Source organism: Manis pentadactyla, chromosome 3 (assembly GCF_030020395.1).
Source record: "Manis pentadactyla isolate mManPen7 chromosome 3, mManPen7.hap1, whole genome shotgun sequence".
Taxonomy (NCBI): domain Eukaryota; kingdom Metazoa; phylum Chordata; class Mammalia; order Pholidota; family Manidae; genus Manis; species Manis pentadactyla.
The window spans coordinates 94,927,527-94,943,001 of NC_080021.1; the positions used below are offsets into that span (position 1 = coordinate 94,927,527).

Genomic DNA, 15,475 nt, shown 5'->3' on the forward strand with positions numbered 1-15,475 from the left:
TACTCTTCAACTTCCCAGAAAAGTCTCAAAGGTGCAGAGCAAGATAGCCTTTGGTGGCCTTCTCACCACTGCATTTTATGGTAGATTTGTTTCTATAAAACCATTTAACAGTGACAGGAAGTAACACTCTAAAATTCTAAGGAAAAATTTGCCGTTGCTCCCTCGAGGCCTATCGCCGCCCCCTGACAAAGGCTTCCGACTCATGGGGTGTCTTCTGGTTTCAGGTCTAAGAAGTAGAAGCCTCTCAGTTGGTGGGAAGTCTGTGATCTCTAAACAGAAGAGGATCACCTACCAGTCCAGGGCAATGGGGAATTTAACCCCAGACGACTCAGGTTATGGTCAATGCAGATGAATTACTGACCCCGACTCTACCGTGGCTGGGATAGTACCTCTTTTCCCCGGTGCTGGTATATATGGCAGCTGTGCTTCACCCTTCATGGAGCATGGGAGACCAATTTCCACTGGGCCTTCCCTGAAGATGTGTTCCGTATCTCTTAAGCAGCGAGCCTAGATTACAAACAGAGTCAGATTAGCCACCGATCCACCTGCCGCTGATGGGACAGCTCAGCTTGCTGTCCATGGGGATAAAAGCCATTTAGATTCCTAGACATGTGAAATGACCAAAGGGGTCCTTTCCCTCAGCACTCCCGAGGATCCATCTCCTACGAAAGTCCACCTAGCATAGTTTATGTACCAAGGGAGCATATGTGCTTCCTGCATGCTTTCCCAGGGTCCCTGGGTTCCCCCGTGTTATCTGCGTCATGGCCACAAATAAGAACATAAGGTCAATGGACAGAAAAACAGCTTGCAAGGCAATGCTGCGTCCCACAGAGGGCTTGTTCTTGGACCTTGGAATTCAGCATGCTAGCAAATGGCAAGGCAGATTGCCCTGATCTGTGCTCTGAGTGCATTCTAGAGATGAATCTAGCAAATAACTGCTTTCCCCAGGTATTCTATATGTAGCCTTAGTATGTATGTGTAAAGCTGGCAATGAATTTTCAATAATTTTAATGAATTTGTTTCTGCACATTCCGCAAGAACTTAAGATCTTATAAAGATCCATATAATACAAATGCATTAAATAAGTAAACGTCTCAAAGGGGGTACATGGACATTCAGATGAATGTCAGGGCAAGGTAAGTGGCCAGAAATAGATTTCATGGTGTTGCCTGAAGTTGCTGCAGCTCAGAGCAAAGGACGGGAGGAGTCCTCGCTGAGCTGAATGTTCGGAACTTACTCTAAGAGCCTTTCCTACCTGCTGAGTGCTCTCGATCATTGCCAGTGCTTCAGCCATTAGCTTCTGGTTTATGCCACAAAGGTTGGCCACCTTTGTCTGGCATTTGTGATGGATGTTCATGCCACATGCTGAAAGGAAGAATGCAACATGGTGAGCAAACGCAGCAGAGCTGGCTGCTGTGACTCAACAGGACCTGTTTTAGGTATGTGGATGTCCAGGAGCAGTCAGCCAATCCCCGGCACTGGGACACACTGAACACAAATTAGGGCAGTGTTTCCATGATGCCCCATGCACCCACCTCCCCTTCCCTGAGACATGCACACACAGACCGGATGATCCTTGGCATGATGCTGGGCTGCGCCAGAGCCTTGCTGAGAGGGGAGGGAGTCTTCTGTCTGCATATGTTTGGACTGAGCCATTGCAGGGAAAAAAAACCAATGGTGGCAATGTGCAATGCTGGAATTAGAGGTCGTTCACCCTGCTCTGGACTCGAGCAGCCTGTTTCCTATGTGGGCTGCAGGGAGCTTCTCTAGTCCCTAGGCCAAGAGCCGGGGTACAGCCTCAGCCTGCAGAAGGGAAGCTGAGATGGTGGGGCTGTTCTGTAGGTGGTCGACATGGGGAGACGATGTTCTCACCGTATGGGTGAGTTGGGTTAGTTGAACTAAACGACCCCTGCAGGCTTCTAGCTGTGACACCTATGTCTCTGGGGGACCACTCTGACTCCTAAGTCCTGAAAACAGTGTGATAAAGGTCCACCCTCTACTTAACTGTGACCATGTGAGCCTTCCTGGATTAGGCAGTGTGTGTACCTGTGGAAGGATAGCTAATGCATCATGGCACTACTTCTAGAAAACTCAATTTCTGCTTATGAAACATCACCATTACAATGAAAAAAATAATCTAACAGATTTCCAAACTCCAGCTGACAGAACTCTAATCTCAAGTCCTACTTAATTCTATAAAGGAATATCAAGAGGTTTGTTATATGGCATTAGGCAGCACAAGTATAAAGTAGTGCACTTTTCATCCAATCTGCTTATTAGCCCATTTGTGTGTATGAATAACTTAACACAGTCAGTGGTGCTGAGAAGATGCTTGACTAATGCAACCTCTCTTTCACCTTCATTATTTATCACACTGAAATGTGTATTAAAATATCTAGGTGAGATTTTAGCAGCCTTCACCTTTTGTTTTTAACTAGCCCACTCTTACTTAGATAGTTTGTCATAATAAAAAACAGCCTTTCTATGCAAATAAATATAAACTATTACTTGTATAGTATATGTGCATAGATATAATCATTAAAATCCATTCGAAGCGAACTCCTATGTATAGTCTTTGCTGCAGTAAAGATGCTGTTTTAAGCGCTTCCTGTTCTTCTGAATTTTGCTTTGCTAGCATGGCTCCTGCTGGGCTCATTTATGCAGGTTTTATGTGGGATGGCGTTGGACGCACCTTCTTCTCAGTACTGCAAGGCCAAGGGAGGCAGCTAGTGTGGACTTAGCACAAGGGATGGGGGAGTCTTACTTTTCTTCTTAAACTGGCAGCCAGATCTGAGCTTGTCTCTGATGCACAGGCATGAAGAAAGGCCCCATCCCCATTGGGATAGCATCCAACTGGGATAGCATTCGAAGAAGTTGTTACTAACCTAGAAGGTGATAACTCAATCTCTGTGAGTGCAAACAGTCCCTCTGGCCTACTGTTTTCAAAGGAATTAAAAAGGAGAAAGGACGGTCAGGAGGACAGGAGGCCCTGCTTGGAAGGTGACTTCTAAGAGCCCGAGATAAAGGGCACAGGAGGGGAAGAGGTCTGGGGAGGAGAGGACAAGGGCATGGGGCACTGAGGGCTGGGCATGTGCGCAGATAGGAGGTGGGGAAGGAAAGGGAGAGGAGAGGAGAGAGGAGGTTAGAGACAGTAGTGGAGGTGGCAGGCAGGACAGAGGGGATGGAATGGAGAAGCAGGAGCCAGGAAACAATGCCCAGGAATCCTGGTGGAGGTTCTAGGCTGGGTGAGCAGCTGGCCAGGAGCCCTGAGTATGGGGCAGGCCTCATAGAGCAGGGCCACAGGAATAACTGTGTGCTGGAGTGCTGGGGAATTGCTCCCTGCCTCCAGTGAGAAAGACACTCTGCACAACCCCAGGCGGGCTGCTGGCCCTGAGCAGGTGTGGAGCAGAGGAAGGCCTAGCAGGGACCTATGGTGGGTTCGCTCCATGCGGGGTTTGCTTCCAGCGGTGAGGTGAACCCCCAGCCCTCCTGCCTCAATAAGATGCCACTCCAGGCTCCACCAGCACGTGAGTTACCTGGACAGAGGAAGGGGAGGCTGCCCCACACTGTCATCTTGCCTTAAGTCACCACCTTTGCCACTTAGAAGACCAGACGTGCATTAGCAGGTGGCATAAAGCAAAATAGGGCAACAGGGGAAGAAGAGGCTCTACATTGAATAGTTCAAAAGGGCCTCCTTATTGACTATGCTGTGCAGCCCTGTGCCCTCACCCCCACTCTAGAGGCAGAGGTGCTCTGTCATCCTTGCGGGAATTTTCCCTCTCTCCTCCTGAGTCTAGAGGTTACAGCCTTAGCGGTGCGGACTTTCACAGCAAGAAAAAGCCCCTTTAGCCTGTGATCCAGGCGCGTCAGGATTGGTTGGTGAGTGAGGGGCTGTGGGCCCTATGCCAGCCTGTGAAGACGGGCCAGGGAAGGGAAATTTCTGGGCAGCGCCCCAGAGCTCTTTTGCACCCCCCGGGATACTGGGGTGGGACGTGGGCACAGAACAGCGGTGTCTTCCCTCCGGAGCTGTCACGCGACGAGGCGGGCTGGCTGGAGGGGCCGCCCTCGGCCCCGCCTCCCCGGGCTGCGGCCCCGCCCACCCGCACCGACTCACCCTCACACTTGAGGCCTTGCCTGGCCAGCCCCCACAGCAGGGTCCCGCAGTGCTCGCAGAAGGTCGGGCTTTTGTAATTGTAGACTTTGAATCTGTGCGGCATGTCAATTTTGAACCTCTCTTTGTGGAACTGAAATAAGGGAGAACGTGTGACCCTGCTGGTACCCCTGGGTCCCCGCGTCCACTGTCCCAGCAGATCCTTCAGCAGAACTACCAGGACGATAAAGTCATTGGACTGATGTATGCTTAGAGTGTAACATTTACTTGTCAGCCTTACGGCCACGTCTGCCAACAACAGGCAGCCCTTAGCTCTCCTAGGCAGGGGCGAGTGTGTCATGCACACATGTGAAGCACCCTGGGTATCGCTTAAGTCCGAGGCGTCCCACAGAGAAGCCCCCGTTTTAGAAAGAGGAGGTTGTTTACTTAAATGCAAGCTAAGTAAAAGCTGAGCTTCCCTTCCTTTTTTAATATAAACATTTCCGTTTCTCTTTCAACCCAGAACTGCTGCTTTAACCTTGGCAGATGTCATATACTGGTTCTCTAGAGGAAATACTGCTCTGGGTTAACTCTGTGAGAGCCGGAGCAAGAAGCATCTTCATACCTAACACACATGGGTAAACTGAGGCAATAGGAGGTACATAACCATTCCTGCTGGGTCAGTGGACAGACATGTCACATGTTTATCTTTTACACATGTGATATCGCAAACACCCCATCTGAAGTAGCCTTTATTAGTATCCTCATATGATAAATGAGGTTGATGAAGCACAGAGAGGGCAAGACACTTGTCTAGGTCACACAGCCATCAAGTGAGCTGGGGTATCTATCTGCCTAGAATCAGAATCAGCCCATTCTCTCTTGAAATAAACATGATGATTTAGGAGCTGGGGAGATGAAGATGAGAGAGGGACAGTGGTGGCAGATATAGTGCAGTGTTCTGTGGCTTTTTTTGTTATTGTTGCAATTTTCCAGAGTTTAAATTCTCTCCTTTAATCAAGTATATCACTTGGACTAAAAAAACAAAAAAAGCAAAAAAAACAGGCAGTTCTATTCCTGGTGAGGATACCACTATTCTTGTGCAGTATAGTTTTATCTATTTAAGACTTATAATCTCTGTAGAAGTTTTTAATTCAACACTTCCCTTGGGAATGTGCACAGCAAAGAAGCCGTATTTATTAACGGTAATATACCTAATGTTTTCACTGTGGATACTGGTCAACACTGGTCTTTAGGATTGTTTAAAAGTTGCTCCGCACATATTCTAGCCATATTCAAGCAAGAAAAAAATACTTTTTGGGTTTCATTTCATATAAACGTTTCCATGTACTGTGAACAATTAGTATCAAGGTTCAGGCTAGAGGCTTCCACTTCAAATCTTGAACCCAAGCCCAGATAGTTCAATTTATGTCTAGGGAAGACTGTCAATCTGTACTTGCCAATACGACAATCACTTAGCCACATGGGCCAAGTAAATACTTGCAAGGTGGTGAAAAGATGTGTTGTAAGGGTAAAACACACACTGGATTTTGAAGATTTTTGTGTGAAACAAATAATGTAAAGTATCTCATTAATTTTTTATGTTGATCACATATTGAAATAATATTTGGACAGATTGAGTTTAATAAAATGTATTAAGGTTAATTTCACCTGTTGCTTTCTCCTAATTTGATGTGGCTACCTGAAAATTTATGACACTTGTGGCTCTTATACTATTTCTATTGGACATTAGCCACTGAATTTAACAGTCATGCTCATGATCTGTGATTTTTTCAGGAAAACAGAAGGCATGAAGTAAAGAGAACAGGAGGGCAGGGTGGGAAGCAGCAATTTGATTTAAACAAACAAAAAAATTGGTCTGGCAGTGACAAAATAAGAAAAGACAAATATTGTATTATCTCACTTGTATGTGGAATCTAAAAAAACCACAGAACAAAAGACCCGCTAAGCTTTCAGAAAAAGAGATCAGATTTGTGGTTACAGAGTCTGGGGGTGGGTGGCGGTGGTGGGGAATTGGAGAAAGGTGAGCAACAGGTACAAACATTCCCTGAGCTTCAGTTTAAGCAGGCCACTTGTTTACTGCTCATCATCACACCTTGTTGGCTATTTTCATAGCATTTAATGTAAATGGAAACAATACATAGTCATTTGTTAACTGTTTCCCCAACTTTATGGTAAATTCCCTAAAAGCAGGGCAAGGTCTGTTTTGTGCTCTGCCCTGCATTATACATGGTGCTGCATCTTCCATGCATTAGTACGCTAATTACTTGTTGAATGAAGAAGGAAGGGAGAGAGCAGGAAGTCTACCTGACTTTCTCATTCTGCTCCCCTTCCCCACAGGGTAAAACTCTCACTTGTCCCCAGACTGTACACCTCACAGTTCATCAGAAAGAACTATCTGCTTCTCAACCTAAGACATATGCTTCTCTTATCACCTCCAACCTGGTAAATGCTAAGGTCTGTGTTGTGTATCATTTGCTTCTGCTCTTTAACTGTCACTTCTAGCTGTAGATGCCACAAGAGTTGTTTTCACATAACTGATCAAAAATATGCTTTCTGGCATTTTGTATTAAGTTTCTGGAAAAGGTAGAGTTATTAAAATTCATCTTGTGCTTTTCTTGTTCATCCTCTCATTTCCGATCTCAGTAACAATTGTTATTGAAGAGGAAAGGGTTTTAAAGAAGATTGATGTTCATTGAGGAACTTAAGGATTCAAGTTCAGGCAATATTAAAAGGAATCAGAAGGCTTGTAAAATTCCATGTTGGGGCAAAATCATCATATTTTGGAACAAAGAGAGGAATCTGAACACATACCATGGTTTCTCGGCTATTGATAGCTGATCCTGTGCACTTCGCTATAACTTTATCAATACACTTCTTGTGAATTGCCGCATTACATTCTGAAAAGAAATGATTGAAGTTCAGGATTTCACTAAATAAAAAGAAGGGCCATGATACAACAGAAACCTTTCTTACTTACGTCGACACTGGTAGCCCTGCTTGTTCAGACCCCTGCAATAAAGCATATGTTTGATTTATGTGGATGTTCAAGTCTTTGGAAGTACCACAAACATTTAAAGGGTGAATAACATCTTAGAGCTTCCCACTGTCACAGAGCATTTTCTGATCAGTAGCCCGTGTTTATCATTTGCCAAGAGTGTTAATGTGTTGTTTTTAATTTAAACTGCTTTGTTAAAAGTCTGATAATTAAACAAATGAGCTGTTGATTTCCCTCATTTGCATATTTCCCAAGCAAATGTAGAGATTAAAATGCCTGACTGAAAATGCATATGGGCCCCCACTAGCAAATTTCCATGTCCTACACATAAAAATTCATTGTCACTAAGCTCAATACAGATGAGCAAAGATATCTGTACAACACTCTTTCCTTTACCTGAGTTTTTGAGAATATTTGCAACTATTTAAGTGCTTAAGCTTAAGACTCATTCCTGAGTAACACTCACTATTATAAAGGAAGGGGGTTCAAGTCATTAGACAGAAACAGCTAGTGGAAATCCTCCCACAGCCTCGTTTACTAACCCTGGATACCTGTCTAAGCTGGCATTATATGCTGACAGATTCTGCAGTAGTGCAAAGGGCACCCCATTAAGAGGTGAGGGGGTTGAGACCAGAGACAGGAGTTGTTTCAGGTCTCCACTCTACCACTGCCTTTGCTGTGTGGTTACTGAGGCTTGAACCAATCTCTGTTGGAGGGCTGTTAAGACACTCCAGAGCCTCATAAATGCCTAAACCCATCAGCTCTGATGGGAAAGTGCTGCCTTCTGCAGACATCAGTACCAGCACAGCTGGCTGGCGAGGGGGGTGGGAGTCTGGCCTGTGAAACATGCCTCCCTCCCCTGTGCCTCCTGTTACCCCAGGGCCTCCCGTTTCATTGGACACTGAAGTCCTTGGAAGCTTTTCCTCAGACGGCTGGCTTCCTTGCTCTCCAGGAGGCACATTATGAAAATATTTCACAGAATCACACCCTTTAAGCCTTTTCAATCCAGGTGAGGCCACTGAAAACTCTCCTATAGTAATTATTCCAGCTGCACCCCCCTAAGGTGGAGCATGCCAGGCCTGGCAGATTAAGAGGATGCGACAAAATCATAACCTGAAGCTTGGAGTGAAATGCCAAGTTACTGTACCAGACAAACTCATGGCAGACAGAGCAAAACGTGGGCTGTGGGAAAAAGGTGGCGGTGAACTCATGGCACTTGACATGGTGGACCTTGGCCTGTTTGATGGCTCCTCGGCGGTGATGCAAAGCAAAGAAGCTCTCGGTCTCAAATTCACTCATGTCCTTTGTGTCTGCAGGAAGAAGAGAGGGGATACAGTGACGTTCTGCGCTGTGTTTGTCCTAGCTGGGTGGGGACCTGGGGAAGGGGCAGAGCTGGACAAGGAAGTAGACAAGCATTCAGACCAGGAAAATCCCACGCCCCTTTTAAGGTCAGTACAGTAGGAAGCTTCTTCCTTTAATTCTGTAGTGCAGAACTGTTGTAAGTGTGTTAGTGCAGGATTGCCATGGTGAGCCTGGATTACTGGCTCGATTCTGCCCTCCTCTCTATGCCGAGCTATCCTCTTTCAGTTTTTAAAACCAGAAGCCAGGACTTTCAAGGTATGTATCAACTTATCTCATTCACTGTCAATGGCGGGTCAGCCAGAAAAGGCAGGAAGTGGCAAATACTTTTCTGCCTGAATTCTAGAGAACAATGTGGTTACTGACAGCAACTTGGAAACAGTGTTTTTCTGGTCCCAGGATGCTTTATGTCTGGGTGTTTATGGACAGGGCACAGGAGACTGGAGGGAGCTGGTGAGACATGTGCGGGAGAGCAAAGGAAGCCTGGGAAGCTGCTCACATTCTGGTTCCTGGTGCCCACAGCAGTCGGATGCATCAGCTGTAGACTACATTGGTCAGTGTGGAAAGGGCCAGGAATTGACAGGCCACTGGAACGTTTTCAATGGATGTTACCTAGTTACCTACATCAAGCCATCCCATTCAAAGTCTCCCATTTGCTCTGGGCTCTGGGAAGTGGAGAAGCTACTTGAGGTGGTTGCTGTCACACTGCCCAGGGCCCAGGTGTCATCTTCCCAAAAGGCTGGTAGAGTTCTTAGAACAGCTAAAGCCTGGGCACAAAGGAAACACACAGCAGCAAGGTGGTCATGGCCATGGCCACGCCGCATGATGGAAACTCCAGCGTGCCAGGCGAACAACACGATAAATGAGAAACAGCAAAAATCACCCTCATCACTAAAACAGGATAATGAAATTAATGATTGTAACTTCCAGAACTGTAATTCTCAATAGTCTGAAGATTCTTATATTACTTACTCTGTTTCTCTTACTTTTACATTACAAAAAATGGAGGTTTAGCAAGAATAAGGCACTCATATTTCACAAATAATATAAAGAGTTAATATTTAAATTACTTCAGTTCTGGTTAAGCAGTGGCAGAGGCCCAACACCACACTGGAGGCAACTATTCCCACCAAGGTGCCTCACTTCCTGCGCCCCTGACGGTGGCCAGGCTAGAGACACACCACACAGGCAAATGAGGGGCTGTGCAGATGGAGGCCTCCCCCAGGCATCCTCCCAGGGCCCATTGAGGACTTGCGCCTTCTCTGCAGTGATGCATGGTTCACAGTTGCTCTGAACTCCCGTTAAAGACTATTCCTAATAATTCTGAAGAGTTCCACAGGTGGGGCAGAATATTTTGCCAGTATTTTAAGGTTAGGTCATTTAGGTCTCTTTATTTAGAAATGGGCTGGAAATAAATTAGGCTTGGTGAAGGAGGAGTTCAATTCAGGGTCTCTGAGGCAGTCACCTTCCATAGTTCTGGTCTAAGTGTGGAGATCTATTTACAACTTGTGACTGCTATAGTATGCCATTTGTCAGTAAGACTGGACTCATTTCTGTTCTGGCCCAGATGAAATGCAATAAATGAAGTATCCAATTACTTTTAAATTCAGGAGATGGAAGTGAATTATTCTGGGAACCCTAACTAAAATACTGTATGTATATATACATAAAAAAATATATATATATAATGTTACAGATATAAAAATATGTATGTTCTGTGAATGAGAATACTGACAATTTGTTAAGACAGCAAAAAGCACTACAAATTTATCCCTTTGCTTCTTCCTGTGTTTTCCTTTCTCCTCTTACCAAGTCAATCATTACAAGAGAACAAATATATAAAAACTCAGAATTTCTTGAATTCTTCTGGTATTTACTGTGTTTATTTCTGAAGAAATTCACAATTAATAGCTCCCCTATCTATTGGCTTGAATAAATTCATGGGTTTTTATATGTTCGGTTATTTCTTTTAGAGTAACAGCTCCTAATCTATTCATTCAGTTTCGTCTATCATTTTTTTGTAGCCAATCAAGCCACAGATATTTCCTTGGCAGCTACGAGTAAATTGCTATGCCGAATGTTCTAAAGAAATATGAGATGTTATCTCTAACCTCTGAGTGGCTAACAGTCAAGTTGGGGTGACATGGCACTCATGGCACAGAGCAGCATAGGATGGCATGGGACAGACTTGGAGGTATTTGCTCCCATTTTTTTAGGAGGTGCAAGAGAGGCCACAAGAAACAGCTGAAAATTTAAGAGGAAAACTTAAATAGTATCACATTGGGCAAGCCAAGAAAGAATGGATTTTCAGCAATGACTGACACAGATGCCAAGGGAACTGAAGACTAAGAAACAGGAATTTGTTTTGAGGGTTCATACACTTGGAGAAAGCCATTTAGTAGACTGGTCCAAATACAAGCCAGATTCTTAGGGTTTAAGAATGGAGGGAGTAGTGAAGAAACATGGGCTAATACATATAAAACACTTCTTCAAGAAATGTATCAGTGAAGGAGAGGAAAGAAATACTCGTGGAGATAAAAAGGTTAAAAAAAATATTTTTCAGGATTGGAGAAGATGGCTTAACTTAATATGTCTTGGCAATGAGCTGGAAACCAGAGGAAAGCTGGAGAAGCTAGAGAAAGCAAGAGCACAGAGCCGCAGGGGACGGAGAAAGGGAGGACTTCCTCTGAGGCAGAGGAGCAGGGACGCGCATGCAGGGGGACACAGCTGTTCTCCACATGCACAGACAAACAGAAGACGGAGTCTCTCCCAGTTATACTGGGGGCAAGGCCAGCCCCCAACAGTGGGAGAAGAGTAAGACACCTTCAGAAACTGAGGGCCATGGCAATGTTTGGAATAGCCATTGTGTGGGGATAGAAAGAAAATAAAATGAATTTCCAAATCCCAGGATGAATCCAACTCAACAGTTCAACAAACACTCATTAAGTACCTCCTCCTATGTAACTAGCATACAACCTGGTGCAGGAATTAAAGAGGCAAATAAGATGTGGTTCAACTACTGCTTTCCTACAAGGAATTTAGCATCCAGAAAGAAAGACAATGTAGTAAATGTCGGCACAGACATATTCATAGGATGCTAAGGGACCACGGTGGCGAGGAAGCTATTCCAGGTAGAGTAGACAGAGGTAGGAGGAGGTGAAAAAGAGAGAAAAGTTGGATAAGGAAGGTACTGGCAGAGATTATTTTGAGCTAGATCCTGAAGACTAAATAACTCCTACTAATGGGTGGAAGAGGTATGGTAGGGAAAAGCAGGAAAAAAAAAAGGTATTTCCTCTAGATGGAAGAATGAATAAGGGTATAGAGGTAAGGTGTCTCAGGAGGTGTGTATTGCCAGAGTATAGAGTATATAGTGGAAAATGTCAGTGGTCACATCCAGAAGATGTGTATGTATCAGATCACTTTGAACATTTTCCTGTAAATAACTTGCAAACACTGAAAGGACGTATGTAGGTAAGGGCAAAGGAAAACCAGAGGCGTGGCATGTTCAGAATGGAGTTTTACATAGTTTGTTCTGGCAGGCACAGTGTAGGAGAATGACTGGGATTTGACAAGAGGTAATGGTGACAACAGAGCATAAAACTGAAAAATGCTAAGTAGACAAAATGGGCAGAAACTGTTGATGGATTAATGTAGGAGGTGCACCAAAAGGAGGCTATAAAAATTACCACCAAGTTTCTGGGTAGATAGAGTAACAATTAACTAAGATGGTGACCAGAAAAGGAATAGGGTACTGTTGAGAATGATATGAGTGATTTTGGACATACTGAATTTAAAGTAATTGTAGGAAAGCTAGTTGGGGTCAGAAGTCAGACATATGAGTGTCAAACAGGAGCGCTGCCTGGCAGCATCGTTTGCAATGGTCTCAGCTGGATGCCTTTTTCGAGCAAAACCTTGGAGGAGTCGGCGGGAGAATGCAAGGTCTGGAATCAGAACATCCTGACAGAAGAAGGTGAGGGCAGAGTTCTGGCAAAAGCTTATCCTGGACCCCAGGCTAAGTAGGGAGTTAATGCAGATGTGGGCTAACAAATGGGTGGAAGATAAACAGATTGGGGTAAGGTCTAATACCTACTGGGTGAGCGGGAGGGCAGAAGTGACAGGGGAGGAGGGTGAGTTCTGAGAGAGAAAGGTCTGACTCTGAGCCTTTGATGGTGCAGAATCCAGGTGATGACCCATGGGGTCACTGTAGGTGACTGCCTGATAGAGACAAGGGTAGGGAGGTATGCGAGTGTGAGGAGGGGGTATCTGAAGGTGATGGTGAACACAGACGCTGCCAAGAGTGATGGCAGGAGAGCACAGAAGAAGAGAAAAAGTGATTCCAGCACAGAAGTCTAGGACCGCAGGCTTGAAGAGAAAGAATAGAGTGATTTGTGAGTGGAGAACAAGGAGCGACTTCTCTGCAGAGCAGAAAATCATCGAGGCTTCCATTACAGAGGGGTGTAGAAGAAAGGTATCATCTTAAATGTCATGCAAACTTGAAATCTTTATCCCCTCCATTTGCCTCCCCTTCCCCTGTCTCCCATCTCTACCAATCTTATTTTAATTTTTCTAGTCCAGCTATTTTAAGAGATGTCATCAACATTTCTCCCTCCATTCAACTTTCACTTGTTAAGAATTACAAAGCACCTCAACTGTGTGCTTATGATGGGTACACCCTTTCATCTACACTACCGTGAAATCTTGCTTTTATTTTCTTTTGGATGCTTTTATCCCTATTAACAAAACCCCTAGATCAGATTCTCATCACCTCTCCATTGGAAAAATGAAGTTTTATAGGCTCTCTCTATATTCAGTCTATTTCCTTTCCCAAATCTGTCCCACATTCTGTCACAAGCAATTCCCCCAAACACTACTGTCATCACATCATGTCCTCCTCAAGGATGTGACTGTAACTCCTTGTTGGTGACTTCCCCAAGTCTACACCCTCCTCTTGCCTGGCTCCCAAGCCCCCCAATATCTATCTTGGATTCTTCATTCTGATTTTAGCAGGATCCTCTGATCTGCCTAGGCTGGTTTTCTCAGTCATGCATCCATTCAGTTTCGCTCAAGCTTACATTTTGTCCTTCTAGAAGGCTATCCCTCTTTGCAAATCTTGACTCTGTTTATCCTTTAATGTCCACTCTGTGAATTTTCTGGAATGGAGGCAATTGTACTGATCTCTCAGTTAATTAGTATTTATACGATTTAGGATTTTTCTCATTGTTTACTCTGTACCACCTCTCCAGTCTGGGCTTAAGTTCCCTGAGGATAAGGATTCATGTTTTAGTTTTCTCAGAACACTATTCCTTACATATTAAACATTCTTAAAATTGAATGATAGCCTCTACTTCTTATCAATAAAGAGTTTTCTAGTTAGGTGATCCCATAACACTGCTTATTAAAAATTAGGATTTTTTTGGATATATAAAAATTTAGAGATGGGGTCTTAATTTGGGTCTAGATATTAAAAAATTTAAATATTATCAAGGTTTATTCTAAAAAAGAAACAACTTCTTGAACTTGCATAATTACTGTTTGTGAAATTAGTACTATTGGTTTTGCCCCACTTGACTATTCTCTTTCAATATGAAAGAAAATTCAAGTCACATAGTAATAGGAAGACTATCCCTGGACTGGTTTCCAAAACAGCAATCTTGAAACCATTTACCAAAAGCACTTTCAGTCCCATGGAGGACTTTCTTCATCTACACTGGCCCGTGTTTTAACAGGAGAAGAAAACCTCTTCTTACTCAAGGAATGAAGCACCACTGGTTTTATTATCAGACCAGAATTCTCAGTGTTTGGGCATTCCCAGCTATTCTCCTTCCTATAATCATCCTAGATTATCTGGCCAACTCAAAAATAGTACAATGACATGGTTCTATGTATCTAGAGCCTCCATGAGATAAAAGAAGAAAAGTTCAGATTGTTACTGCTCCCTCTTTAGAAATTTTTTCTTAAAAAAAAACCCCTTTATTATGGAAAATTTCAAATATAAATTAAAGTTGAGCAAATACTATAATCCATTTCCCAGTACCAACCATCCAGCCTTAACAATTACCAATCCATGGCCGCTGTCCTCCAATGTACCCCCGTTCATCCCTGACCCTGTGCCAATGGGTTATTTTGAAGCAAATTCCTGGTGTTATATTATTTTATATGCAAACATTTTAGTATGTATCTTAAAGATAAGGACCCTTTTAAAAAAACATGACCACAATGCCATCATACACCTAAGAAATTAATAACAATGCCTTAATATCATCAAGTATCTGGTGAGTATTCAAGCTTCCCTGATCATGTCATGGTATGTTTGAATCTGGACCCAAAGGAATTGTGTATGTTAAGTAAAAACATAGGAAGCACCATAAATCTCTAAACCAAAACTTGTTTCTTGGTAGTAAAACTAATTTAGGAAAAATGAAATCTGTTCATTATTGGTAAGTTCACATAATTCATTCTGAGGTTTAGGATTTTACGAGTAGTGTCATTTGATTCGTGTAAACACAATTTTGATGACAGGACATACAAGAAGCAGAAACTACTGACAGGCTGTTACAGGCACCAAGCACACTGGTAGTCAGTGAGGCTTCTGTGATGGAAGCCTGCGTGTGACGTGGAACTGAAACTCCTTGGCAATGCATTTTTCCTCCCTTGTTCCTAGGATTGGACGTGACTAAGTTGAAGCATTAATATTTTGCCTCTAGCATCATGGAAAATACTTACTGATTTCTTATTTTTTATTTTACTAATAATATGATAGCTTGTTATACCATATCACTTATACACAGACTGTGTGGATGCACATAGCAGCACAGAAACAGAGTCTTTTGTGTTTATGCACAAAACTAAAGTACAGACTATAAGAGCGCAAGGGCACATGGATTTACACCATTTAGGAATGAGTGCTATAAATGTTGTATATGTCTATGTTTTTCTGGTTCACATAGTGTATTTTCAACCAATATTCGAGCACCACTGTGAATTTCAAGACACTTCCTTGTGCTTCC

General features: G+C 43.6%; 1 protein-coding gene across 1 annotated transcript in view; it reads right to left on the reverse strand.

The window, feature by feature from the left end:
• The window catches only part of PRKCQ (protein kinase C theta), a 149,104-nt gene that overhangs the window by 53,835 nt on the left and 79,794 nt on the right, over positions 1-15,475 (reverse strand). Inside the window, exons 5-10 of the mRNA XM_036908177.2 lie at positions 8,257-8,419; positions 7,092-7,123; positions 6,926-7,011; positions 4,115-4,244; positions 1,256-1,365; positions 390-507 (exon numbers count right to left, since the gene is read on the reverse strand). Of these exons, the coding sequence (XP_036764072.2) occupies positions 390-507; positions 1,256-1,365; positions 4,115-4,244; positions 6,926-7,011; positions 7,092-7,123; positions 8,257-8,419 (639 nt within the window). The remainder of the gene's footprint in view (positions 1-389; positions 508-1,255; positions 1,366-4,114; positions 4,245-6,925; positions 7,012-7,091; positions 7,124-8,256; positions 8,420-15,475) is intronic.